The sequence below is a fragment of the Muntiacus reevesi genome, chromosome 5 (genome assembly GCF_963930625.1).
Source record: "Muntiacus reevesi chromosome 5, mMunRee1.1, whole genome shotgun sequence".
Lineage (NCBI taxonomy): Eukaryota > Metazoa > Chordata > Mammalia > Artiodactyla > Cervidae > Muntiacus > Muntiacus reevesi.
Window position 1 is genome coordinate 70,472,500 of NC_089253.1, and position 26,324 is coordinate 70,498,823.

Here is a 26,324-nt window from a genome sequence, read left to right on the forward strand (position 1 = left end):
AGTCCCAGCCTTCAATGTCCCTGATGTGTGCACTAGTTCATTTGCTTCAGAAAATAAATGTTCAAACAAAACTGTTGAAGAGCAGCATGAAACACCTAGGATAATGTAAAGGAGTTCTCGGTCACATAACAATTAACAGACCAGTTCAACTAGCATCCCAAACCACCAGCCGCTTACGGAGCGTGCTCACTTCGAGTCTGGCCAGTGCCTACAGCCGTCAAAGCTCTTCCTACAAGCCAAGCGAGTGGTTCCAAAGTGTCTCGTCTATATAGTCTTACTGATTGGGCACTAGATTAAAAATGTGTGCTGTTGACATAATGTGAGTCCTCCTGAGGTTTGCCAAGAGCTTGTCCATGATCTTCCAAAGATACTTCAATAGCCACTTCGGTGGTCTGTAGTCTACCAAGGCCATCACTCTGGGACATGTCCAACGGGGGACAGCCATTGTGCTCCGCACAGCCATTGACATGGGCCAGTGGCAGGGCCCCAGGGGGACAGCACAATTGCTTGGCGCAGCTGTTGGCGATGCAAGGGAAGCTGCAGAGCAACTGCAAGTCCTTCTGCTCCAAGGGCTCCTTCAGGTCCGCCTTCTCAAACTGCATGGTCACATTGTGGATTCCGGCATTGTGGAAGATTTCTCGAATTTTTCTGTTGGCATCATGATCTCCCCCATCCTGCTGATACTTGATGTGCAGAGTGGCAATGATCTTCCCACTTATAAGCTCCCAGATGTGGACTTCATGGACACTGCTAATTCCAGGCACAGCAGAGAGCTTACTCACTAGAATAAGGAAGAGAAAACAATAGCCTAGGTGAGGGCTGTAATTGGACATGGAACCACTGTGGGACAGGTAGGGTCCCTTTACAAAAGCCTTCTCACCAGCATGATGTCATTATTACGAATAAAGAAAGGAAAATAGCTGTACCTATATGAGTACATTTCCCCATAATCTTCTTCTTCCTCTCTTGAGTTCCTCCAACATACAGGGTTAGCCCATAAAAGGCAATTCAAGAAAATAAGTTTCACAACAGCCCTCCCAAAATGCCCAGGTTGTTGAGGGTACAAGGCATTAAGTGCTCTGATGGACTGGTATGGGAATATAAAATAGGATGCCTTTTTTAAAGGGAATTTGGCAATATAGATCAAAAACTTTTAGCAGCAATTCTAATACTAGGAACTTAACTGAAAGGAAACAACCAAATATTTACATATGAGAATGGTGTGGGCAATACTTTTTGTGTTAATGAAAAAAAAAATGGAAACAGCAAGGAAATAGTTAGCCAATTATGTGACAGATGGTGACATAGTTGTGAAAAAGTAAACTGCATATTTAAGGATATGAGGAAAGGTTTATAAGGTATTTTTAAGTGAAAAAGCCAATAGCTGGACTGTATATGTGGCATGATCTTTTCCCCTTTTTTTAATGAAACTGTGTATATACAAATACAAAAATTTTTAGACAGATAAAGTCTTGTTTCAGTGAATGACTGACACAAAAATATTGAGTGTTAATTTTTGGGTGGTAGGTTATGAACGATTTCTATTTTCTTATTTAGGCTCTTCTATATTTTTCATACTTTCTAGCAGTTAGAAACATGGTATTGAACAGTGAATCCAAGCAACCTATAGCCAGCTAGTCTGAATCCCAGTTTAGTCATTTACTACCTACAGAACCTGCATGACCTTACCCAGTCCCTCTGTGCCTCAGTTTCCTTATCCGGAAATTAAGATAATCACAGTACCTCATAGGATTATTTTAAGATTAAAATGAGTTAATATAAGCAAAGCACCTCGACAATATTACCTAGCATGTAATCAGTGCCATTAAAGTGTTGCTATTGTTATTACAGTCTAATTTTAATATTAATATCTGCTTTATATATATACATATATATGTGTATGTGTGTGAAAGTCGCTCAGTCACGTACAACTCTTTGTGATCCCATAGACTACATGGTCCATGGTATTCTGCAGGCCAGAATACTGGAGTGGGTAGCCTTTCCCTTCTCCAGGGATATATACAGACACATATACATATACATATACATATACATATATATATATACAACTTTGTTAAAAGGCAATAAAAGAATATATATCATAAATTGCCATTGAGTTGGCCAAAAGTTCGTTCAGGTTTTTCCAAGAGATGTTATGGAAGAACCCCAAAGAACTTTTTGGTCAACCCAATATAGGTTTATTTTGCTTTACCCATGAGGAAACAAGCCCCTGGAAAGAGCCTCCTTCACCTCTGTCCTCCCCAGCCTGCAGCACTGCGCGAAGATTAGGCATGCAGAACAGTCACACTGTAAATCATGCCTCTGGAGGGAAAGCCTAGCCATGGCAATACAGTGTATTAAGACCCATCAAATCTAATTTCAGCTAGTTGTCATGAAATAAGATCTTCCAATTCTCAGCCACATAGTGGGCCTGGGCTTTAGTTCATGTCCACTGTCTCACTGATGAAGTAATGATAGAAAAATAGCAAAGATTCATGAAAAAAAATTATTTTCCTATAAAAACATTCTTTCTATTTAGAAACACTAGAACTAAAGCTGTACATTCAGTTTCTCACCAACACCTGGAGAGCTCCCATTTAGACATTCTACAAGATCTCTAAAAATGTTATTCTCAGATGCACATAAACTGAAGTGAGAGCTTGACCTTCTGTTTGAGCAAAGCAAAGAAACATATTTCACTACTGAATGAGTGGATTGAAACATGATCCATTTTCCTGTGTTTTAAGACACACACTGACTTGCATGCCCACAAAAATCAACTAACTAGAAAGCAGGATCTAGAATATGAGGGAATGATTCATATTTTCAGAATAGGGGGAATAAAAACCAAGTCCTGGGCAGAGTGGCCTTATCTGAGTTAGAATAAATCCCGGACATGAAGGTCAATAAATAGCCCAGGAATGTTAATAGGGACTGCCCAAGGAACACGTTCTCAAAAACTCGTGGTAAGTTCAGAGAACGATGGGCTAAAAAGGACCTCTGGTTCTCAGAGCTGCGAGTCATCTTAGTAGCTGAAGTCACCTACGAAACATAGAAGGATATCTCAATTGCATAGTGATTTAAAATATTTCAAGATACATAAATCAAACACTGCTCTGAAATAATGCTGGCGCTTTGGCCTGAAGAACATTCAGTGGGCAGCAGTTTGAGATCAGAATGGCATGACTTACTCAGCTCTTCCATGTTGACGCCTTTGGGGACCATCTGCAACAGAATGGCAGCGGTCTCCTTGATGAGTGGGAAGGCAGATGATAAAATGATGATGACCATGACGACAGTCAGGCTGGGGTCAATGTAGCACTGCCAGTTACATGGGTCCTCACGTTTCAGGGGAAGCACATAGAATATGATGGCCGTGATCACCACCACCACTGACCCCAGGGCATCCCCCATCACATGCAAAAGTACCCCTGCGGGGAAGAAAGAAAGATCAGTCAAGCCCAGATCCACGTTTGGGAGCCTCGTGACACTCAGTGACTTGGCTTCCCAGCTCTATGAATACCTGTTGCTACTTTTTTTCTGTTCTGTTAGAACAGCAGGTTAGATTAGAAAGCAAACACAATGACCATTGCATCACAGAAAAACAAAACCCCAGACCACCTTCCCATGACCCAAAGAACCCGGAATAGCCTAGGAAGATTCTGAGCTGCAAACACCTGCGGGAAGACAGACTGGGTTAGTTCAAAGTGCCACATTCCCTTCCTTAAATGCATTTGCCTACTTTTCACTTAGCCTGTGGTCACTTAAACTGCATTGGGTCTAAGAGATCCTCCGGAATGTCCCCACTAAAGAACTCTTTATCTCAATAAAATAACATTTAAATTCTACAGATAACAAAAATTGGGGTTGCCTTTACTTAAGGGAACCACTAAGAAAAGCTTTAATTATGATACAGAAAACATGTCATCCCAGCAAAGAAGATCTAAGTGTCCAATCGTTTGTTGGACACCGACTAAATAAACTATGCTTAGTCACTCAGTCCTATCTGACTCTTTGCGACCCCATGGACTACAGCCTGCCAGGCACCTCTGTCCATGGGGATTCTCCAGGCAAGGAAACCAGAGTAGGCTGCCATACTTTCCTCCAGAGGATCTTCCCAACCCAGGGATCGAACCCAGGTCTCCCACATTGCAGGTGGATTCTTTACTGTCTGAGCGACCAGGGAAGCCCAGACCAAATTGGAATTTAGTGAATTAGGTGAAGATTTGTCAGAAGGATTATACAGTATAAACATAACATTTTTGGAGTTTGGGGTTTTTTTTTATTTTCTGTACATCAGAATCTCTCTCTTCAAAGTATGGTTGGCAGCTTCAGCATCACCTAGAAGCTCGTGAGACATATAGAATCTCAGGCCCCACTTCCAATCTTTTGAGTCCAATTCTGCATTTTAATAAGGTCCCCAGGTGATTCAAATGCAGATAAAAATTTTCAAAGCGCTTCTCTAGAAGAAAGCATATGAACTAAGATCTGCTCTGTCTCTCAGTGTCCCAGATTCACTCAATAGAATTAATAATGATCTAAAATACTAACAAACTCACTCATGACTGCGACTGAATCGTTCCACTTAGAAGAGGCTAACTCTTCCTCTTGGCAGTTTCTGAGTAGCATCATGGTGTCAAATGACATTTTGAAAACATACCAAATGTAAATTGTGGCAACTTCTCCCCCACCAAAGAAGTACAAGAATAAAAGGAATCCCCACATCTCCTTCAGGCTGAGTGTTTACTAATGGTAATAGGATCCTGATTCAATAAATACATTAAACAGTCCGATTTTTTAATTCTGTGCCCACTCTGTCCACCCCACCCCCACAGGGGTGTCTTACTTCCCAGTCCCTGTCCTCAGCCACCAAGAAAAACCCAAAATGTTCCCAAGAGTTGGGCTCGAGAAGAAACTGAAGATCAAAGCTTTAACTTACCCCAGGGCAGTACAAAACACTACCATAAAAATATGAAGACCAATTATTGCCTTTATGCACTCAACATCATTTTCATTGCCTGAGACTGTCATTCTCTTTTTCACTCTTCATTTAGACTATAAGTAACATAAGGGTGAGGGTTGTACCCTAAATTTCCTTTGTTTATATTTTAGCACTGGAGGCATACCATCTAGACACCTAAAAAGTATTTTCTGGTTAATTAGTCAGAACTCTCACAATACAAAGTAACTTCTGCCTCTTAGTAAGAATAACTGTAATGATAGCCAAGATATATACACCAGACATTGTTGTAAGTTGTCTGTATTGATATTTATACATTAAGTGCTTTTGAGGACTCTCTGAAGTGGTTAGTTTCTCCGTTTTACAAATGAGGAAACTGAGGCACAGAGTAGCTAAGTGACTTATCCAAGATCACACAGCTGAAACATGTTTGAGTGGGGATATAAGTCTGCATAGTCTGACTAGAGAACCATTACATATCCTGCTCCATCCAAGTCCCAGATTCCGGTTTCAGATTCTCCTTCTGAGAAGTCCCACTACCCGTTCCTAAGAAAAAAATGTTCAAACTTATTTTTCACATAATCCACAGTAAGAACCCTATTTTGCATCCTAGCCCAGGCACAAATGTACACTGAAACAAATATTTCTGGAAAAAAAAAAAAAAACCTGTCCTTACACAGGATTTATTACTATTTTTATATTTCATTCCATTCTAGTTCATTTTCTAAATGAGGATCATACTCTACTAAATTGATTTTATGACCCAAACTATTGTGACCTTCTGTTTGAAAAACTGCTGACAGCATCATGTCACTAAAATCCTGAGTGGTGTGTTTTCTGGCCTCCCACACAGATATGGTCTTTATCTTCTGGGGACCACAGTTCACTGGCAGGATTCTGAGATAAGTAGGTCAGTAACTTCTAGAGGGAGGACTATTTCCTATGATGGGAAATTTCAGGAAAGGCTTCTCAAGAGACCGGCAAGCCTCCAAAGAGGAGGCAGACTTCAAAAGGCAAAGATGTCCCAGGCAGGGAAACTCAGACAGAATGTGTTCCAAGCACAGAACTGGAATGAGGCTGCAGATGAAGACTTGTGAGGCAACGTGAGAGACAGACCTGACGATCTCCCTTTATGACTCATGGACCTTGTGAACATCAACCTCTTACAGCAGCAAGATTCTCACTGGTGAACAGGGGATGGGAATAACGTCCGCCTCACTTCCCAAAGAAGCTAGCTCTGAAGAGGACATCAAACAACATCTGAAAACCCACTGAGAAGTAAGTGCACTGAACCGATGGGGAGGCAATTCGTTAAGGGAATCCTCTGTGCTGTTCCAACCAGCACGTATTTCTCACAATAACACAGTGATGTCCACACTGCTATTATCCCCCTTACATAGATAAGGAAACTGAAACTCAAAGAGGATACTGGGCTTGCCCAAGGTCACCCAGCTAGTGAAAGGCAGAGACAGAACTCAAACCAGACCTCCCTGCCTAAACACTTTCCTCACCCACTCTATGAGTGAGGTGAGGTGTCCCACCATTAAATAATGGGACCGGCTGGGACCTGAAACCTGGCACTCCTTGTTGCAGTGCTTGCAACTGGACAAAGGCCTCCTCCAGCAACAGAATACAAAGAGACTATAAGGGACTAAAAATAGCTGGGTGTATGAGCAGTTGGGGCAAATTATGAATAGCAAGATACAAAAAGACCAAAAAGCCCAACTTCCACTTCTGAAGCGCCTGGAGCAAAAGCAAGGCGCTGAGCATGCCCCCAGCACACATCACTACCAAAGGGGTGGGCAAACCGCCTAAGGAAGCCACTTCTCCAACCCAGTCCCTGGCCTGGCCCTACCTTCACCCCATATGGGGAAACAGCTAAACTGTTACTTGTTCTCACTCACCTCCAACCCCCCAAAATGCAGGAGACATGGGTTCGATTCCTGGGTCCAGAAGATCCCCTGGAGGAGGAAATGGCAACCCACTCCAGTACTGTTGCCTGGAAAATTCCATGGACAGAGGGGCCTGGCAGACTATAGCTGCAGGGCTGCAAGAGTCAGACATGAATGAGCAACTAAACAACAGTAGGTTATCGGAGTGCCTGCAGTTTGCTGAGCACCCTTGAATTTCTTGTCTGGCCTCTGATCAATGTTTATTGATTAAGGAGGCCAAGAACCCCAGTCGCTAACAGTGGGGAAGTAGGGGAGACTGTTAAAGGGTAAGGGTGAGGCAGTAAATGAGTGAACAGACGGACAGAAACGTCTAGAAAGCAGCGTTGGCACCAGAACAGCAAGTCCTTGAATGTCTGCAGTGTTAGGGCCTCATTCTGGATGCAATAAAGGTTTCCGAGCAGATTCTGCTGAGACCTCGTCTGTGATTCAGATAGATAGATCAGGCAGTAAGTACTGTCTGAGGGGCAAAGATTGCCACTTAGTAGACAACCCAGTCACCTGATTAGTCACGGTGCTCACAGGCAGCTTTGCAAAACCAGGACCCTTAGCCCTCGCTTGCTGTCTTTAGATCAAAACAAAACCAAATCACTGGCGTATAGCCTGGAAACTTGATATAAGTTGATGTGAGTCCCAGCACATATCAGTGGTGCTGAATTTACTGAATGATTGGAAACACAGTACCTTGGCACTGGGCATTAGCAAGCGGCTGAGGAAAGATGGGAGATCTTTCTTGATGGGCAAAAAAAAAAGAAAAAACCACAAGAATTAAAAAGAAGCACCTCCTCAAGAGGGAGGGGATATATGTACACATAACAGCTGTTTCAGGTTGTACAACAGAAGTCAACACAACATTGTAAAGCAATTACACTCCAATTAAAAATAAAATAAAAGAAATACTTCATCCCAGGAGATTTCTTTTCAAATGATATCAAGATTGTTATTCATCCATTTATATTTATACTGAAATAAAAAGGGTTGATTGTCTTTCTGATACCCTGTTGCAGTTTTTCTTAACAGATCATGTTTGAGCCTAATAAATAAAATCAACCACAACAAAGGGCATTTGTTTCTCTGATGAGAATTTTTTAAAAATGTGCTTTTGCTGTGCTTTGCAGCAGAAGACGGGGTATGTTTTTTAGAAGGCAATTTTTATTCCATTGAAATAAGAAACTCAAGAGACAGCTTTTGCCATACTATTCTTAGAAATCAAAACCAGAAAGTTACCTAAATGTCCATTTACCAAGAATGGATAACTACATGGTAGAATACTCACACAACAGAATATTGTAATGAAAATAAATGATCTAGGACAACATTCAACAATATGGATGAATCATATGTAATGTAATGCTGAGTAGAAGAAGCTGGGAAAAAAACTGTACTGACTATAAGATTCCATTCATATAAAGTACAAACGCAGGTACAATGAACCCACGCTGTTACAAGTCAGAATAGTGGTGACCTGGGAGGGTAGCCAGTGACTAGACAGGAGCATGCGGGGGACCCCCTGGGGTGATGGTATCTTCTGTTTCTTGATCTGGGTGTTGTACATGGAAGTATTCAGTTCACTAAAATCCACTGATGGCATATTTATGATATGTGTACTTCTGAGTATGTATATTATACTTCAGTAAAATTTTTAAGTTAAAAAAAAGAAGTGGCTTTTGTTCACAAGACTTCCCATCAGCTGTTTGTTCCCCTGAGTGTCTGGGAAGGACAGTCTTGCTTTCTAAAGCAGTGACTAAAATGTCAGAAATCTAACCATTCAGTGGACTGTGGACACTGGAGGAGCCGGCCACCCTGGTGGAGTCCAGGCAGTGCGAGGTGACAGAAAGAGCCGGAAGCGTGAAGCGGAAACCCAAGATCCCAGCCCTCCCTCCACTGTTAGCTGGGGTGACTGAGAAGTCACCAGAATCTCTGGTCCCTTTTGCTCATCTGTAAAGTGAAGGCCCCAGCATCTACTTTCCCCAAGGCCTTTCCGGCTGTAACACGGATTCAAGGTGAGGCCAGCCTGCTCCTTGGCCTGAAATGCAGAGAGGCTCCTGTTAACCACAGCCAGGCACTGAGCTCACCTGGACCTGAAGCAGCTTGGATTGGAGCCCAGCAATTCCACTCACCGCCTGAAGCACAATAGAATCCCTCTCTTCAGGGTGTTCTGATGCTAAGTGACCCATTCATGAATGGTGCCTGAGAGCAAGTGTGCCCTCCATAAAAATGTTAGCTCCCAGATATCTCAGACCTCCCAGAGGTCTGGGCCCTTACACAATAACCCCATGAAATGGATACTACTGCCATCCTCATTTTAAAGATGAAGGATTGGGAGGTTGAGCGGGTTCAAAAGTTGCCTGAAGTCATCTGGTTCTTAAGCGGCAGAGCCCAGACCCAAACCCAGGCAGCTTGAGCCCAATCCCAATCTTTCTGCCTCTGAATTCTTTACCTCTATGGGAGCTATGGGTGCATTTTGTCAGCCCTTGTGGACCACGGGGCTCAGCTAGGTACGGCAAGGCACTTCACCACTGATGTTTTTCTACCCAGGAGTTCCAATAGCTATGGAGTGAAAATTAGCAGGATCATCCAAGTTTCCCTTACATATGCTTCTCAAACAAGGTCACAGTATCTACTGGGACCTACTCTTCATTCTTTGCTACTTTCCACCTACCCATTCTCTTTTTCAGTAACATAAGATGAGGATGAATAACCAACAAGCTCACATATGTGCCATCTTAAAAAGTTAAAAAACAAGCTCACAGATACAGAGAACAGATTGGTGGTTGACAGAGGTGGTGGTGGGGGGCGCAAAATGGGTAGATGGAGTCAAAAGGTACAGGCTTATTATAAGATAAATAAGTCCTAGAGATGCAATGTATGTCATGGTGATTATAATTCATAATACTGTATCCCATATTTGAAAGTTGCTAAGAGAGTATATCTTAAAATTTCTCATCAGGTGAAAATAAAAACTTACTATGTATAACGATGGACATTAACCATGCACTGCTATTAATCTGTTAATATTTATACTGTGGTGATCACTTCACAATATTATACAAAGATCAAATCATTATATTATATACCTGAAACTAATGTTATATGCCAACTACATAATTTAAAAAGAATAAAAACAGAATGTGCTTTGAAAAGGTAAAGTGCTATGATGGTGAACTCCATTTTAAAAATTCACTAAATTATATATATATATAAACCGAACCTAAAAAAATAGGATAAATTAAAGGATTATGAGTTTTCATCATAGATTCTCTTTCCAAAAAGAGTCACCACCACACTTTTTAGAAATTCCCCTACTGCAGTTAACTTTTTTTAAAAACTAATTCATTTAGAAATGTTTAAGAGCTCATGTGTTGCTGTTGTTCTTTTCTGCTTTTCCCACCAGATTCATTCTGGATATCACTTTATAAAACAGATGTGAGGAGTGAAATTAAAAAAAAAAAAAACAGATGTGAGATTCTCAGAACTGAAGGTGTTTTCTGTATTACTTGTTTTTCTTTGTAATATTTACTTCTAAGCCACTTCCAGCTTCCTCAAACCAACTAAAGATAAAGGGTTGCATAATCTTTGTTCTGGCTTCCCTGGTAACTCAGACTATAAAGAAACTGCCTGCAATGCAGGAGACCCGGGTTTGATCCCTGGGGTGGGAAGATCTCCTGGAGAAGTGAATGGCAACCCACTCCAGTCTTCTTGCCTGGAGAATTCCATGGACAGGGGAGCCTGGTGGGCTATAATCCATGGAGTTGCCAAGAGTCGAACAAAATTGATCGACTAACACTTTCACTTTCACTCTTTGTTGAAATTCTCCATCAGTTTGGGGACTGACCCTTCTTGAATCTCTCTGAAGAAAAACATGTGCTCAAGAAGTTGGAGAGGGGATATGTAGTATACCATGTTAGTGTTCGGTGAGAAAGGCACTTTTGAAGTCTCAGTGCTGACCTTCGCCCTGGGTCTATGACCTTGAGTTCATGGTAGAGAGATGCTAGTGATGTGCCTTCCTTCTATCTCCCCAGAACCCCCACTTTGGACATGGAGGTGGAGATTCAAGTGAACCAACAGACAGACCCATCACAGGAGCATATTTCTGGCCAAAATAAGTGAAGCAATGAGGGTCACTGAGCAAGTTCACTTGGGACATGACCTTGGATAGATCCCACCTACTCTCTTCCAACCTTTATCAAAATGATACTCAATTCAAACAGGCTGTGCTTTATGTTCATAATATCCATGGGCAGGCAAAATGGAGCAGTAGCAAGCCAGAGATCTGGGAGACCCTGGAGCTGGCAGCATGAGCATAAGCCTAAGTAGAGCAAGGATAAATCATTAGCAACCCTGTCTCCAGAGAATCGATGCCACCATTAGGCAAGAGACCAAGGTCATAGTCTCTACATGTAACCTGCGAACTTTCTAACACACCTATGAAAAGGCAAACAGAAATGAAGAGTTCAACGCAGTTCGTATGCAACAGTGAAAAAGACTTCAACTCAACCCCAAGTCAACCCTACCTCTGATATTCAGGGCTTCCGACTTTTTCTCCTTTTTCATCGTTTCTTCTGGCTCATTCTGGGTGTTCAGGGAATCACCTGCATTCAAAGAAGAAACCTCGTGTTGTGTATAAGTTCTACAAGCAAAAAGAACCAATGGACTCAAAATACAGTTTTGTTATTTTCAAATCCTACTACCTTCCCAGATTCCCGCCTCTCCAAACACGCAGCCCAGGGAAGCAATTTTGGCCTTCAAATGAGCCTTGGAACTGGCCGCTGGACTTCATTCACACTCCCATTAGAGTTAAAGTAAAAAAAAAAAAAAAAAAAAAAAGAGGCATGGGAACCCATCCTCATCCCCCCCAAACCTTTAACTCGCAAGAGGACTGAAGGATGCGTAAAGCGGAAGGACGAACAAGGTGCAGATAGCGTACAATGGAGGGGGAGGGGTGTTATCTGTTGCCCAATAATAATAACCGATCTCCAAGGAAATCAATACTCCTATACAAGGAGACTCCTATACGAGGAGACTCCTATACAAGGGGGAGGGGGGAAGAGGGGCCCAAGGATCCAGGAGGAAAAAAAGAAATTGTAGGAATATGTTCAGCTAGCGGCAGAGAACTAAAGCCGGCCTGCAGTGGAAATCGATTACTTTTAAGCAAGCAGGTATAAAAGAGGCGAGGAGGAAGGGACCGCGCGGGAGGAGGGAAGGGCAACGCGGGCCAGAGGATGCAACCGAAAGGCACCTGCTACGTTTGAGAACACGGTAGCCCCCTTCTCATCCTTCCTGTCCACCGAGGCCGCGCGGAGGGTCACGGCCGAGTCGCGGCCGGGGGCGGGCAGGGCCCCGGCGTGCCAGCCACACTCGGCGCCTTGAGGATCCCCGAAAGCGCCGCGGGTGCCGCCCCCGGCCGCGGGCTGCGGGTGCTGCTGCTGCTGCTGCTGCTGGCGGCGGCGGCGGCGGCGGCCGCAGCAGGCGAACCAGGCGGCGCAGTCCTGGAAGATGAGCAGCCCCACCACGTTGACCGCCAGCCCCAGGGCGCCCACGATGAGTACCAGCTCGGGGTCATCGATGCGCTCGGGCCGGGCCAGGCGCAGCACGGCCTCCACGAAGATGGTGAAGCAGAGCGCGGTGAGGAAGACGGCGTTGCTGAGCGCGCCCACCACCTCGGCGCGGGCGTAGCCGTAGGTGGCGCCCAGCCCCCCGCGGGGGCGCCGGGCGATGTAGCCGGCGCTCAGCCCCACGCACAGCGAGATCAGGTCCGAGAGCATGTTGAAGGAGTCGGACAGAAGCGCGATGGAATTGCCCAGGTAGCCCGACACCAGCTCCGCCACGAAGAAGGCGACGGTGAGCACGAGCATGAAGAGCAGGCGGCACGTCTTGCCGGAGTAGCGGCCCATCCCGGCCCGGCCGGACGCCCCCGCGCCGCCGCCGCCGCCGCCGCGACAGGTGGGGCGCGGCGTCCTGGACTCCGCGGTGCCCCGGTCCCCGCCTCCCGGGCCGCCCTGCCCGCCGGCGCCCGGGGCTTCTTATAAGGCGGAGGCGGAGGCCGGCGGCCCCAGTCCTTGCACGTCCAGAGTCTAAAGGAGGGGCCGGGCGGGACCTGCCCCTCCCTCGCGGCTCGGCCTCACTTGGCACGTGGCCACCGGCCAGTGTCTGTGCGCCTAAGAACGGAAGTGGGCAGAGAGGGGGGCTGCCCGAAAGAGGGGGCGTGCCTGCGCGGCACTCGTCACAGACACCCCCTAAGCAGCGGTGGGGTTCACCCGACGACCCGCTTCTGCAGCCCCTCGGGTCACCGGGGCCGTGACTGTTGACTCAGGGATAAGGACCTTGACTGCTGTGGGGTGTGTGGGCAGTGGTGGACGTGAACACCTTTGCGTACGTGCCCAGACACCAATTCATTCCCCCACTGACCCGGGAGCGCCGACCTGTCCCCCACTGCCCTGCTCGTGTTTCCTGCCTTGCATTGCTGAAGTCTGAGCTGACTCGGAGCTCCCACTCCACACCACCGTGGTAGAGCTATTTTATTCCTCTCTTCTTGTTCACAGCCCTCTTAGAGGGCACGTCGTCCCTTCTGTCACCCCTTCATGGCCCAGCATCGTCCCTGTCACCCTTGAGGATCTTGGCTCACAGAATGAGCAGCCCTGGGGGAGAGCGCAGATCAGGCTTCTGTGCCTCCCGCCCTCCCACCCAGCGCTCAGAAAGGCAGCTTCTTTGTCGTAGGTGCAGGTCCCTGGGCCACCAAAGAAGCCAAGGTCAGCCCCCTCTGTGTTCTTGTCTTGTTCTCCTTTGGAGAGAGTATCTCCTCACCCCGGTGGGTCCCTCCCAACATGACCTGATACTCAAGAGTTCAGTGACTGACCTACATGAAGACTTATTCCAAATAGAGCCTTTCTGTTGACAGCAGGCTGTGGTCCAAGTGAACAGAACCCAGAAGAGAGCTGTCTTCTGGACTCCGGGAGAAACCAAGGATAGGTGTCCTGGAAAAGGGGTGTTTGCTCCTGGTCAGTTCAGGGAGTGGGGTAGGGGAGCCCTTGCAGGTTTCTTTTGTTTCAATGTTACACCCTTCTCTCCTTCTGAAAATGATCTGAGGGTGAAGTCTGATGATCGCTCTTCTCCCTCCCCCATTCCCTAACTCCTGAACTTTAACCATTGATAAACACATGCACACACACACATCTGGTTTTGGCTTGGAAATGAATAAAAATGTCTCACTCCAAAAAAGCCACAGAATCCACTCATGGAACATTCTAATCCTAGTTCCATCCATTGCTTTAGCCTTATAAATCATGATTTTGTCTTTTAATGGTCCCTGAGGGTCCTTAAAAATCATGCAAAAACCTCCTGAATCTGAGCGTTCCACCTAATATCAAGTGAGCCTCGAAATTCTAAATTCAGGGAGACTATTATGCATTCCTTTCCCACCTCCAGGAAAATATCATTACATTGAGAACTGAGGAAATTGATCTTTCAAAGTCTTCTCTAAAAATTAATATTAAAATGATCAAAAACTTAAAAGCAGTAAGGAGATACAGGCCAATGAAAGTTTTGAAGCTGAGTGGCCTCACACAAGTTCTTTTACTGTCCCGGCTAGTTTTAACTAATGTAAAGAGGGAATAATAATAGTGTATTCTCATAGGGTTGTGAAGATTGAATGTGTTAGTAGGTATAAAGTGACTATAATAGTGATAATGTAACAGATTATAATAGCAAGCAGTCAATAAATGTTAGTTACTAATTTAAAAAAAAAAAAAGGAAGAAAAAGAAGGTGTGGAGTGAGGAAGAAGAGACTGGGCAAAGGATGCAAGAGTGAAATGATCCAGAGGGCCACACTAGTTCAGTCAGTTCAGTTGCTCAGTCCTCTCCAACTCTTTGTGACCCCATGGACTACAGTACACCAGGCTTCCCTGTCCATCACCAGCTCCCTGAGCATGCTCAAACGCATGTCCATCAAGTTGGTGATACCATCCAACCATCTTATCCTACCTATGCCGTCCCCTTCTCCTCCTGGCTTCAATCTTTCCCAGCATCAGGGTCATTTCCAATGAGTCAGTTCTTCACATCAGGTGGCCAAAGTATTGGAGTTTCAGCTTCAGCATCAGTCCTTCCAATGAATACTCAGGACTGATTTCCTTTAGGATTGACTGCTTGGATCTCCTTGCAGTCCAAAGGGCTCTCGAGAGTCTTGTCCAACACCATAGTTCAAAAGCATCAATTCTTCGGTGCTCAGTTTTCTTTATAGTCCCACTCTCACATCCATCACGATTCCTAGAAAAATCATAGCTTTGACTATATGGACCTTTGTCAACAAAGTAATGTCTCTGCTTTTTAATATGCTGTCTAGGTGTGTCATAGCTTTTCTTCCAAGCAAGTAAACTTTTCTTCCAAGTCTTTTAATTTCATGACTTGCAGTCACCATCTGCAGTGATTTTAGAGCCCAAAAATATAGTCTGTCACTGTTTCCACTGTTTCCCCATCTATTTGCCATGAAGTGATGGGACTGGATGCCATGATCTTAGTTTTTTGAATGTTGGGTTTTAAGCCAGCTTTTTCACTCTCTTCTTTCACTTTCATCAAGGGGTTCTTTAGTTCTTCTTCACTTTCTGCCATAAGGGTGGTGTCATCTATATATATGAGGTTATTGATATTTCTCCGGGCCATCTTGATTCTAGCTTGTGCTTCATCCAGCCCAGCATTTCACATGATGTACTCTTCATGTAAGTTAAATAAACAGGGGGACAATATACAGCCTTAACGTTCTCCTTTCCTTATTTGGAACCAGTCTGTTATTCCATGTCTGGTTCTAACTGCTGCTTCTTGACCTGCGTACAGATTTCCCAGGAGGCAGGTAAGGTGGTCTGGTATTTCCATCTCTTTAAAAACTTTCCACAGTTTGTTGTGATCCACATAGTCAAAGGCTTTGGCATAGTCAATAAAGCAGAAATAGATGTTTTTCTGGAACTCTGTTGCTTTTTAAATGATCCAGTGGATGTTGGCAATTTGATCTCTGGTTCCTCTGCCTTTCCTAAATCTAGCTTAAAGGAGTTCACGGTTCACGTACTGTTGAAGCCTGGCTTGGAGAATTTTGAGCATATTCTCATATGAGAATTGAGAGTATATTTGTATAGGTATTAGTAATACAGCACATGTAACAGAATTACTAACTGAGGCATACTTTAATGCGAGAAGAGTGATGCCCAAGTAGTGCAGACTATGAACCCCCTGAGACATGTAATCTATGAGAGCAAGCCAAGCAGTCACCACAAAAGAAAGCAGCCTTTTGGAGATAACTTGACAGTACTAACACAGACCCCAGTGACTGCACTCCTCTGTCATTCACAACTGCAAGAAAAACCTTAGAGCAACAGGACTATATCATTCGTGCCTATTGCCCAGTCATTCCCCTAACCAAAGGCAGATAAGAAGAATTATGTCATTGCCCCAGAGGGCAGTTGATGGAACCTGAAAGCCAGCGACTGAGTAAGCATAGGCGGGAACTGTAGTGCCCTGCCCAGGGCCTAGTTCCTGACTTGAAGAAAGGCTAAAGGCTAAGGGTATCAACCAAAAGCACTTAGGAAAATGTTTTGACTAAATAACCATAACTACATATGTATATGCATGCATTTGTATATATACACATATAGTTGTGTGTACATATATATATTGTGTTGTTGTTTAGTCGTTAAGTCATGTACAGCTCCTTGCAACCCCATGGACTGCAGCACTCCAGGCTTCCCTGTCCTTCACTAACTCCTGGAGTTTGCTCAAACTCACTTCCATTGAGTCAGTGACACTATTCAACCATTTCATAGTTGTGTGCATGTATACATATATAAGAGGCTTCCCAGGTGAAGCTAGTGGTAAAGAACCTGCCTGCCAATGCAGGAGATGCCAGAGACGTAGGTTCAATCCCTGGGTCAGGAAGATCCCCTGGAGGAGGGCACCAATTCACTCCAGTAATCTTGCCTAGAGAATTCTATGGACAGAGGAGCTTGGCGAGCTACAGTCCGTGGGTCACAAAGAGTCAGACATGACTGAAGTGACTTAGCATGCATGCATGCATACATATATATAGTTGGTATCTGTGTATATATACAAACACATCTGTATGTATATAGGTTGGATATAATCGAAGTTAATCACCAAAAATTTAAACTGTATCTTACAGTTATTATAAATTATGAGGTTTCCATAGTTTTGTTCATTGAGTTCTGATTCTCTGCCCAACCCTGTGCTGAGAACTTTATAGTCATTATCTCACTTCATCTTCATAAGAGCCCCATAAAATATGTACAGGCAGACTTCAGAGATACTGCAGATTTGGTTCCAGACCGCCTCAATAAAGTGAACATCACATAAAGTGAATCGCAGGAGGTTTGGGTTTCCCAGTGCATTTAAAAGTTATGTTTAAATTGTACTGTGGTCTGTAAAGTTTGCAATAGCATTATGTCTAAAAAAAATGTACATACCTTGATTTAAAATGTTTTATTGCTTAAAAAGTTATAATCGTCACCTGAGCCTTTACTGAGTCATGGTAGTAACGTAAAGATCATTTATGACAGATCACCAAAACAAATACAATAGTTATGAAAAAATTTGAAACACCTTGAGAATTTCCATAATGTGACACAAAGACAAAAAGTGAGCAAATGCCCTTGGAAAAATGGCACCAATAGACTTCCTTCAATGCAGGGTTGCCACAAACCTTTGGTTTGTAAAATATGCAATATCTGTCTTCCAAGCACAATTAACCAAAACACAGTAAAACAAGGAATATTCTATGCAAATACGTGTCTGCATTTACTTTTTAAGTCAGGAAGCTAAAGCCCTAGAGATTTTAAGATTTCTGTAGCATCTTATGGTAAAACACAATAATTTATTAGCCAGCCCAATAAATTGCCGAAGATCGCACAATCTGTAAATGATAGAATAGAAATACTGTCTAGGCATCACACTCTTCAGTGTACTTTCTTTGCCCCCACATTATACTAATTTGGTCATTCTTAACACTTCTTTTGTTCTAAACAAATGAAAGAACTTTTTTTAAAGTTCATCATCTACTGGTACAGAACTTGATGTGCTACAATTCATAAAGTTTGATTATGACACCGTAAATTCTTTTACATTGGTGTTTAGCTCAGATAAAAAGACTTTTTTTTAGAAATTGAAAAAGCAGCTGTTATAGTTTTCATTTTTCAGTTCTCCTTCACAAGAGAAGATGCTTCCTTCAGAGAAAAGAGCAGACATCTTGTCCAAGGTACCAAATTCTTACTCAAAAAAAGAGGTGGGTATGACAAAACCCACTGAAAAATAAAAAAGAAAAAAAAAAAAAAAAGAAGAGGTGGCTCCTTTTCTGCACAGCACCTGTCTTCAGACTGCAAATACACCATCAAAGGATGGCCCTTTCTCATCATCAGCCTGGCTCCAAACATGCTGAGCATATTACGAACATGATGACTTTTCAAAAGGAAATTGCTTCTCCAAGTAGCTGAGGAATCTTATGTACAAATCAGTTCTTCATTGATGAATTTATGTAATACGTGTATTTGTAACACTTTGTAACTCAACGGTATTTTTTGTACCGAAAAATATGTATTTCTCTTCCATGAAGATTTTTAGAATACACTAAAACGTAAAAGATGCTTTAATTGAGGTGACTTTTTTTTAAATGATAAAGGCATGACACAAAAAAAGATAAAAATTAGGTAGTGGTCCACATCACTTTGGGCTGTTGATAGGGAGAAACTGTCAACATCTGCGTTATAGCCCATGAGAAGGAGGCAGCTCTGATATGAATTTAGAGCTGTGTTATTAGCCTATTGTGAAGAAGGAAATGGCAACTCACTCCAGTATTCTTGCCTGGAGAATGGACAGAGGTGTCTGATGGGCTACAGTCCATGGATTGTAGTTGGAAACAACTACACAATTGGACACGCAAAAAGTTTGACATGACTCAGCAACTTAACACACACAAACACACACTGGCTCAAGAGTGAACCAGGCAAGGATTCTGACCTTGGCAAATCAAAGCTGCTTATCACCTACAGAAGAATGACTGTTGTTATAGGTGCAAGGATATTCTAATGGGCCTTCACAAGCATGAGTTTTTAAGACTGTTTTTACTTATGTTTCAGTCTTATTGTGCAAAGAAAGTGAGACAGAGAGGGTAGTTCGCTTTCAGAAACTGCAGGGAAATTGCTCTCTCACCAGAGAGAGCCTTTTTCAGGCTAGACAGATGCAAAGAAGAAAAGGAGATGCACATCTATCTAAATATACTTAGAGGGGATTAGATTAGATCAGACTGGGAACTAGAACCAAAGATATCTTTCAGAGACAGGAAGGCAAGACACCAGATGACTGACTGGCATTGAGGAATGCTCCTCACCAGCCCCAGAGGGAACCAGAAGCAGGGAGCTATTCAAAGTCATCCTTAGAACAGACTTATGGTTGCCAAGGCTGAGGAGGGGGATAGACTGGACGTTTGGGTTAGCCGATGCAAACTATTACATATGAGATGGATAAACGACAAGGTCCTACTGTGTAGCAAAGGGAACTATATCCGATATTCTGTGACAAGCCATCGTGGGAAAGAATATGAAAAAAGAATGTATGTATATGTATAACTAATCACTTTGCTGTACAGTAGAAATTAACACAATATTGTAAATCAACTGTACTTCAATAAAATACTTTTTATAAAAAATAAAAGTCTAGGTTTTTTTTGTTTGTTTTTTTTTTTAAGTCATCCTCTTAAAGCTACTGTACCATCTGAAATAAAAGCAACTGGGGAATCCAGCAATTATCCTATGTCTGTCCCATTGCCATGTGCTGGGGATGTGGCGGTCAAGCCCTTTCTTTATTTCTTTATTTCATAGATCTTCAGATGGAGAGGATACCTAAAAAGCCTGAGAAGCCTCACTTGCCCTCACCTTGAGTAAGAGCCTGAACATGAAGTGGATGCCCCATGGCATAAGACGGTAAGGCTCGCAGAAGTACAGAACAGACTTTTGAACTCTGTGGGAGAAGGTGAGGGTGGGATGTTTTGAAAGAACAGCATGTATATTATCTGTGGTGAAACAGACCACCAGCCCAGGTGGGATGCATGAGTCAAGTGCTCGGGCCTAGTGGGCTGGGAAGACCCAGAGAAATCGGGTGGAGAGGGAGGTGGGAGGGGGGATCGGGATGGGGAATACGTGTAGCTCTATGGCTGATTCATATCAATGTATGACAAAACCCACTGAAAAATAAAAAATAAAGAAAGAAAGAAAGAAAAAAAACTCAGTATTCAGAAAACTGGAAAAAAAAAAAAAAGACGGTAAGGCTCTGGGGAGCAGTAAGTGATTTTGCATAGAGAATGGATATGAACTGTAGTTGGAAGGCAGACTATGCAGAGCGTTTTTTCCAAAGATGGCCAGAACGTTATCTCCCATTCACCATGTTTTCTCACAGGCAGACCTTGATGCTCCTTCCATTCAGAAGCAGGTCTGAGGGCTTGACACGCTTTCCATCTTCTCCCTTGCTTATATCGCATACAATCTGAGTTTGGGCCAGAAGAGGCATTGAGACATCTACCTGGTTTGATGGGACACTCATGGTTGAAACCTGAGCCACCACAGACGATGTCTTGAGGCGATGCTCTGTGAGGAAACCACGCCACACAGTGAGGGCCTGTGTTGGTGGTCCAGTAAGCAGTCCTTTCAGCCCAAGAGCCAGACATACGGTGATGCAGTCTCCGGCCATCACCTCGCTACCCTCAGCCTTTGACTCCTCCCAGCTGAGGCCTCAGACAAGCTGTTCCCATTGTGTCCTTTCCCAGGTCCTGCCCAGAGAATCCTGAGTATCGTATCATCAGATGATTGTTGTTTTACGCCACTATTTGTGATGTTTTGTCACACAGTTAAGTAGAACAAGGAACCACCATGTAGAGATTGGCAGAGCTATACAAAATTTCTATACAATTTGGAGCTATTTGAGAGGAGAAACTAGGAAGACTAGCATAGAATATTTAAGGTGTTATTGGGTTTCCCTGGTGGCCCAGATGGTTAAGAATCTGCCTACAATGCAGGAGACCCAGGTTCGATCCCTGGGTTGGGAAGATCCCTGAGAGAAGGGAATGGCTACCGACTCCAATATTCTTGCCTGGAGAACTCCATGGCCAGAGGAGCCAGGCGGGCTACAGTCCATGGGGTCTATTATTAGACGTGATTCAAAGCAAAATGGTTATCATGGATGTGGGGGTTTGCCTGCGTCCTGCGGGACTGGTCAGGAACAGACAGAACTAGGACACGTAGGACAGGAAAAAGGAGGATGAGACACACTGGAGGGGATCAAGGCAAGAACACAACAGTGTGAGTCCACGCCCAACTTAGACTTTGGGCTTATTTGGAAAATGCTTTTCAGGTGAGATGATCCAACTCAAAGAGAGGTGAGAGTTGAAGAGGTTTGTTTGGAAAACAGCTGCTTTTGGCAGGCCCCTAAACACTGACTTCATTTCTCTCACTGTGATAAGGGGGAAAAAAACTATGTTGGAAAAATAAATGCCTGACCCAGAAAACAAGAACCAAATAAAAGGGGGGAAAGTCCAGCAAAAACACCAGCTTTATGTGGAGCAGAGAAAGAAAAGGAGCAACGTTAAGAACTTGATTAAACCATGAAACCATAAACAATTCGACTGAGCCTTCTGTGAGAAGAGCAGCAAGAGGGGTGGGAAAACCCTGGAAGCCCCTCCCACACTTAAGAACAGAAGATCAGTCAAGGGCTGTGGGAAGACAGACAGACGCTGGAGGGTCAGAAAGCAGGAACAGGGGCAACAGAACAAGCTTCCAACGTTCTGACAGCTTCAGCTCAGAAATCTACTGAGAGCGACCCTCAGGCTGAAGCCAACACAAGATCGAGGGAGAAGCTTCCTTAGGAAGCAAGTCACAGGCCCAGCAGCTCTGGAGACGGTGGTGGCAGCAGCCCCTGAGACAGGACTGAGAGTGCAGACAGAGCAGAAATAGGAGCTGGAGAGGGAAACGGAATCCAGGGGGTTGCTGGCTTGCATTCTCCATTCCCTCCTTCCCCCTCTTTCTCCCTCCCTCTCTCTTTCTCTCTGTCCCTCTCATGCCACCTGGAGCCTCAGAAGTCTTTAAAGCCTACTCCACAGGTAGGCAGGAATATTTTAAACATTGCTTCCTGGAAAAGGAGGCAATGTGTTTTCCAGATACAAAAATCTTGGTAGCATAACTAACCTCCTGTTGTGGGGTCTGCTGGCATAGCCAAGTCCGCTGGCACATGCTGACCCACCTCGGAGAGAAGCAGAAACCAAGAAGACTCCAAGGAAAGGAATGTCGATTCCAAAGGGCGAATGTCAGTCGCCCTTTCCTCTGACACTTGAGTCTCTGCTATGATCCTTGTAAATGGTAATGAAGGCCTGGCTTATATTAAGTGCTGAGTTCTGGGAACTGAAGTTTACCTATATTAAGTGCTCTAGCTCTGGGTTAATACTATGTGATTCTGTCAAGCTTTTTGAACTCTTTAAAAAGTGTGGCAGGACATTAGGAAAACACTTAGAGGTCAGACAATGAAGCAAAAGCCAACATCCAGAAAGGTAAGTTGAAGCCAGAACCTGACTTAAGGATATCTGCCCACCAAAGACAAAGGATCTCGCCTTGGATTTTTTTTTTTTTTAATGGTTTTTTGTTTTGTTTTGTTTTGTTTTATTTTTTATTTATTATTTTTTTTAAATATTATTTTATTAGTTGGAGGCCAATCACCCCACAACATTTCAGTGGGTCTTGTCATACATTGACACGAATCAGCCATATAGTTACACGTATTCCCCATCCTGATCCCCCCTCCCACCTCCCTCCCCACCTGACTCCTCTGGGTCCTCCCAGTGCACCAGGCCCGAGCACCTGACTCATGTATCCCACCTGGGCTGGTGGTCCGTTTCACCATAGATAATATACATGCTGTTCTTTCAAAACATCCCACCCTCACGTTCTCCCCCAGAGTTCAAAAGTCTGCTTTGTATTTCTGTGTCTCTTTCTCTGTTTTGCATATAGGGTTATCGCCACCATCTATCTAAATTCCGTATATATGTGTTAGTATACTGTAATGTTCTTTATCTTTCTGGCTTACTTCACTCTGTATAATGGGCTCCAGTTTCATCCATCTCATTAGAACTGATTCAAATGAATTCTTTTTAACGGCTGAGTAATATTCCATGGTGTATATGTACCACAGCTTCCTTATCCATTCATCTGCTGATGGGCATCTAGGTTGCTTCCATGTCCTGGCTATTATAAACAGTGCTGCGATGAGCATTGGGGTGCACGTGTCTCTTTCAGATCTGGATTCCTCAGTGTGTATGCCCAGAAGTGGTATTGCTGGGTCATATGGCAGTTCTATTTCCAGGCTGCTATCCAAAAGTCTACAAGCAATAAATGCTGGAGAGGGTGTGGAGAAAAGGGAACCCTCTTACACTGTTGGTGGGAATGCAAACTAGTACAGCCACTATGGAAAACAGTGTGGAGATTTCGCCTTGGATTTTAACAGCCGTGTGACGGGGTATGATGTAAGAGACAAAACTGAGATCCAGGCACGGTGAGATCAGAGATCCCCTCACAAAGCTCAATCCTTTGGTAAAAGGTTGAATCAAAACGAACAATAAAATAAACACACAAAAACTCACTGCCTCAAAGGAGACAGCATGAAAATTTGCATATTTCACACGTGGTTTTCCGTAGAGAGAAAAATATCCTCTGTGGAAAGTTGGAACTATCCCCTGGCCTTCATGTGGGAGTGCAGTCTAAATTCTCACTATAATTATCATCCTCAAGCAAAGAATTTTTTAACTGCTCCCCAGTTTCTAATGGCTTCAGGGACCCAATGAAAAGTAAATCTTCTATAGGAAAATGTATTTACAATCTTCCTCAAAAAATTCCCTCAAAGAACATTCTAATGAGTTCACAATAAAACATCATGAAATGCACAAAACATGAAGAAGCAAACTGCTTTGAGAGAGGCAGCAAAAATAATAAACAGCAGAATCGAGCATTCAGAAGTTGCAGATGTTAAGAGTATAAGATGCAGAAAATAAACTGAGCATATTTAATATGTGGGAATAAAGGAAAGTATGAAAAGTAAAAATAGAGTTAGAGACAGACTGAAGGGAGGAGAGACAGGAGAAAGGCGGATTGAAGTATGAGAAAATTCAGAAGTGAGTGGTCTCAGGGAGACAGAGAACGACACCAAAGAAGAAATTATTTTTCTGAGGAGCCACACACCAGCTATTCGTGGCGAGGGAACCAGCGACGAGAGGACGTAGTGACGCCGCCACTGCAGGAAAAGGGCAATTCGGACTCCCCGATGGCCATGGCTGTGGAATTTAAAACTTATGTAGATCAGGCGTGCAGAGCTGCTGAGGAATTTGTCAATATTTACTATGAGACAATGGACAAAAGAAGACGGGCACTAACCAGGCTGTATCGGGACAAGGCCACTTTAATATGGAATGGAAATGTTGTTACAGGGCTGGAAGCCCTAGCCAATTTTTTTGACATGTTGCCTTCCAGTGAATTCCAGGTCAATATGTTGGATTGCCAGCCAGTTCATGAGCAAGCTACTCAGGCCCAGACCACAGTTCTTGTTGTGACCAGTGGAACTGTGAAGTTTGATGGCAACAAGCAACACTACTTCAACCAGAACTTCCTGCTGACTGTGCAGACTACTGGTAACAATACCGTGTGGAAGATTGCAAGTGACTGCTTCCCCTTTCAGGATTGGGCTACTAGTTAAAGGGGGCAAAAGTCCATTCTTTTTTGGTCCATTAGTTCCAGCAACAGAAATTTATGTGAGTTATAATTCATTTCATTGTGGAAGCACTAAAAATTAGAATATGCTGAAACTAAATGTCTTTAATATTTTTTTATTCCTAGCAGCACCTTTTCTAGCAGCTGCCAATTTGAATCATTGCCCTTAAGAGCTTTAATGCTAGTTTCCTACATGCCTTATACATGTTTCACTAATGACATTCTTACAGTAACATATCCATGATCTCTGTATTAGCATACTCACTGTGAGCCCAGCATATCGCAAAAAGGAAATCTTTTTATAGTACTATCTATGGGATATCAGCACAATGTAACTTTCTGGGAGGAAGTGGAGTGTTTATTGTTGTTGTTATTAGATTAGGTTAATTTTGTAGTATAAAGTGTATCTTTTTTGTTTATCACTGGTAATGCAGTTTATATATAAGGCTTTTTCAAAGAAATTGAATGAACACATTGCTAGTTTAGGTTCACATAACTACTCTGACATACTAGAATCACATGTAGAGATGTTCATTAGTCTTTTTATGTTAAGTAATTTTTTTCATGTTGGCATGTTTTCTTAGGAAGTGAATTAATCTACTTGAGAGATGTTAAATGTTCTCAATTGATACCCGAGTGTTGGATATACTCAGTGGCTTAAAAGCAAGACTTCTTTAAAAGCTTTTTCTTGGCAGCTCCAGGTCTGCAACTTTAGATAGTAAATGGTAGTAGGACTAATAGCTTTAACGGGAGAATGAGGAGTGAGAAATGTATAGATCCGAGGTTGGCCACAACAAGTAAGAAAGGATGGCCAAGTGGTACCTTTGGGTATTTGTTTTCCACCTCCTAAAAAATGTAGCCTAATTTTAGGATTTAAGTCATTAAGGTAATAAGTATCTTTACCAAAAGGTCATGACTGTCACTTTTGTTCTAAGAATTATTTTTAAGTGTTTTTCTAGTTCACCTCATGCTTATCACCAGTATATGTTTCAATTTATTTAAGAACTTGTTGGGGGAAAATGTCAGCAATAAGCCTGACCCTGCAGCAGGGTCTGACAGAAAAGTTGGAAACAAAGCCATGGCTCTCTCTTTGGGACCCTTAACTTCTAAGTCTTCCATGTGAACTTCAGACCAAAAGTCTGCTACATACTACCCACCCCCAAAGTGAGTGATTTGTTCCCTGTGTTTACACTGTCAACTGCATGATCTCTTTACTACTTAAAGCTAAATTATTTAATCTCATGATGGTGTTCTTCCATACGGCATTGAGCAAATAGATCTGTTATAAAACATGTTCCTGTTGTGTAGCTCGCATTTTCTTTTTGGAAAAGATAGAGAACAGAAGATCTTCATAAGCCAATAAACTTCAGAAAAACCACTCTGATTCATTCTATGTCTCAGCATCTAAAGAGAAAGAAATCTTTGTTTTTTGGTTAAACTTTAAACATTTTTCCATTCTTGAATTCATTGTTCTCATGTTTTTACACTAGATGTGCCAGCTTTGTTTCCACATTCCAACTCAGTATTTCTTGTTACACTTAATTTGAAGATCAACAATTCATTTACTCTTTTCGCAAACTACACATCACACTTCTGATATATTCATAAAATAGAACTAAGTAGGAG

The 26,324-nt window shown here is 43.2% G+C and overlaps 2 protein-coding genes across 3 annotated transcripts in view; one reads left to right on the plus strand and one right to left on the minus strand.

The window, feature by feature from the left end:
• Positions 1-293: 293 nt before the first annotated feature.
• The window catches only part of SLC30A10 (solute carrier family 30 member 10), a 34,389-nt gene continuing 8,358 nt past the window's right edge, over positions 294-26,324 (minus strand). The window contains exons 1-4 of one of the 2 annotated variants that reach the window (XM_065938314.1): positions 12,149-12,803; positions 11,424-11,501; positions 3,192-3,431; positions 294-781 (exon numbers count right to left, since the gene is read on the minus strand). In XM_065938314.1, coding sequence (XP_065794386.1) covers positions 294-781; positions 3,192-3,431; positions 11,424-11,501; positions 12,149-12,803 — 1,461 coding nt within the window. Of the gene's footprint in view, positions 782-3,191; positions 3,432-11,423; positions 11,502-12,148; positions 12,804-26,324 lie in introns of those variants that run through there. The other variant, XM_065938315.1, reaches the window with a different exon arrangement.
• Positions 24,091-24,684, plus strand: LOC136169518 (NTF2-related export protein 2-like). Its single transcript, XM_065937304.1, has one exon. The coding sequence runs from the start codon at positions 24,091-24,093 to the stop codon at positions 24,682-24,684; it is 594 nt and encodes a 197-aa protein (XP_065793376.1).

Excerpts from the sequence above, each read along its gene's own strand:
- LOC136169518 (XM_065937304.1), top strand. The coding sequence starts at position 24,091 with ATGAGAAAATTCAGAAGTGAGTGGTCTCAGGGAGACAGAGAACGACAC.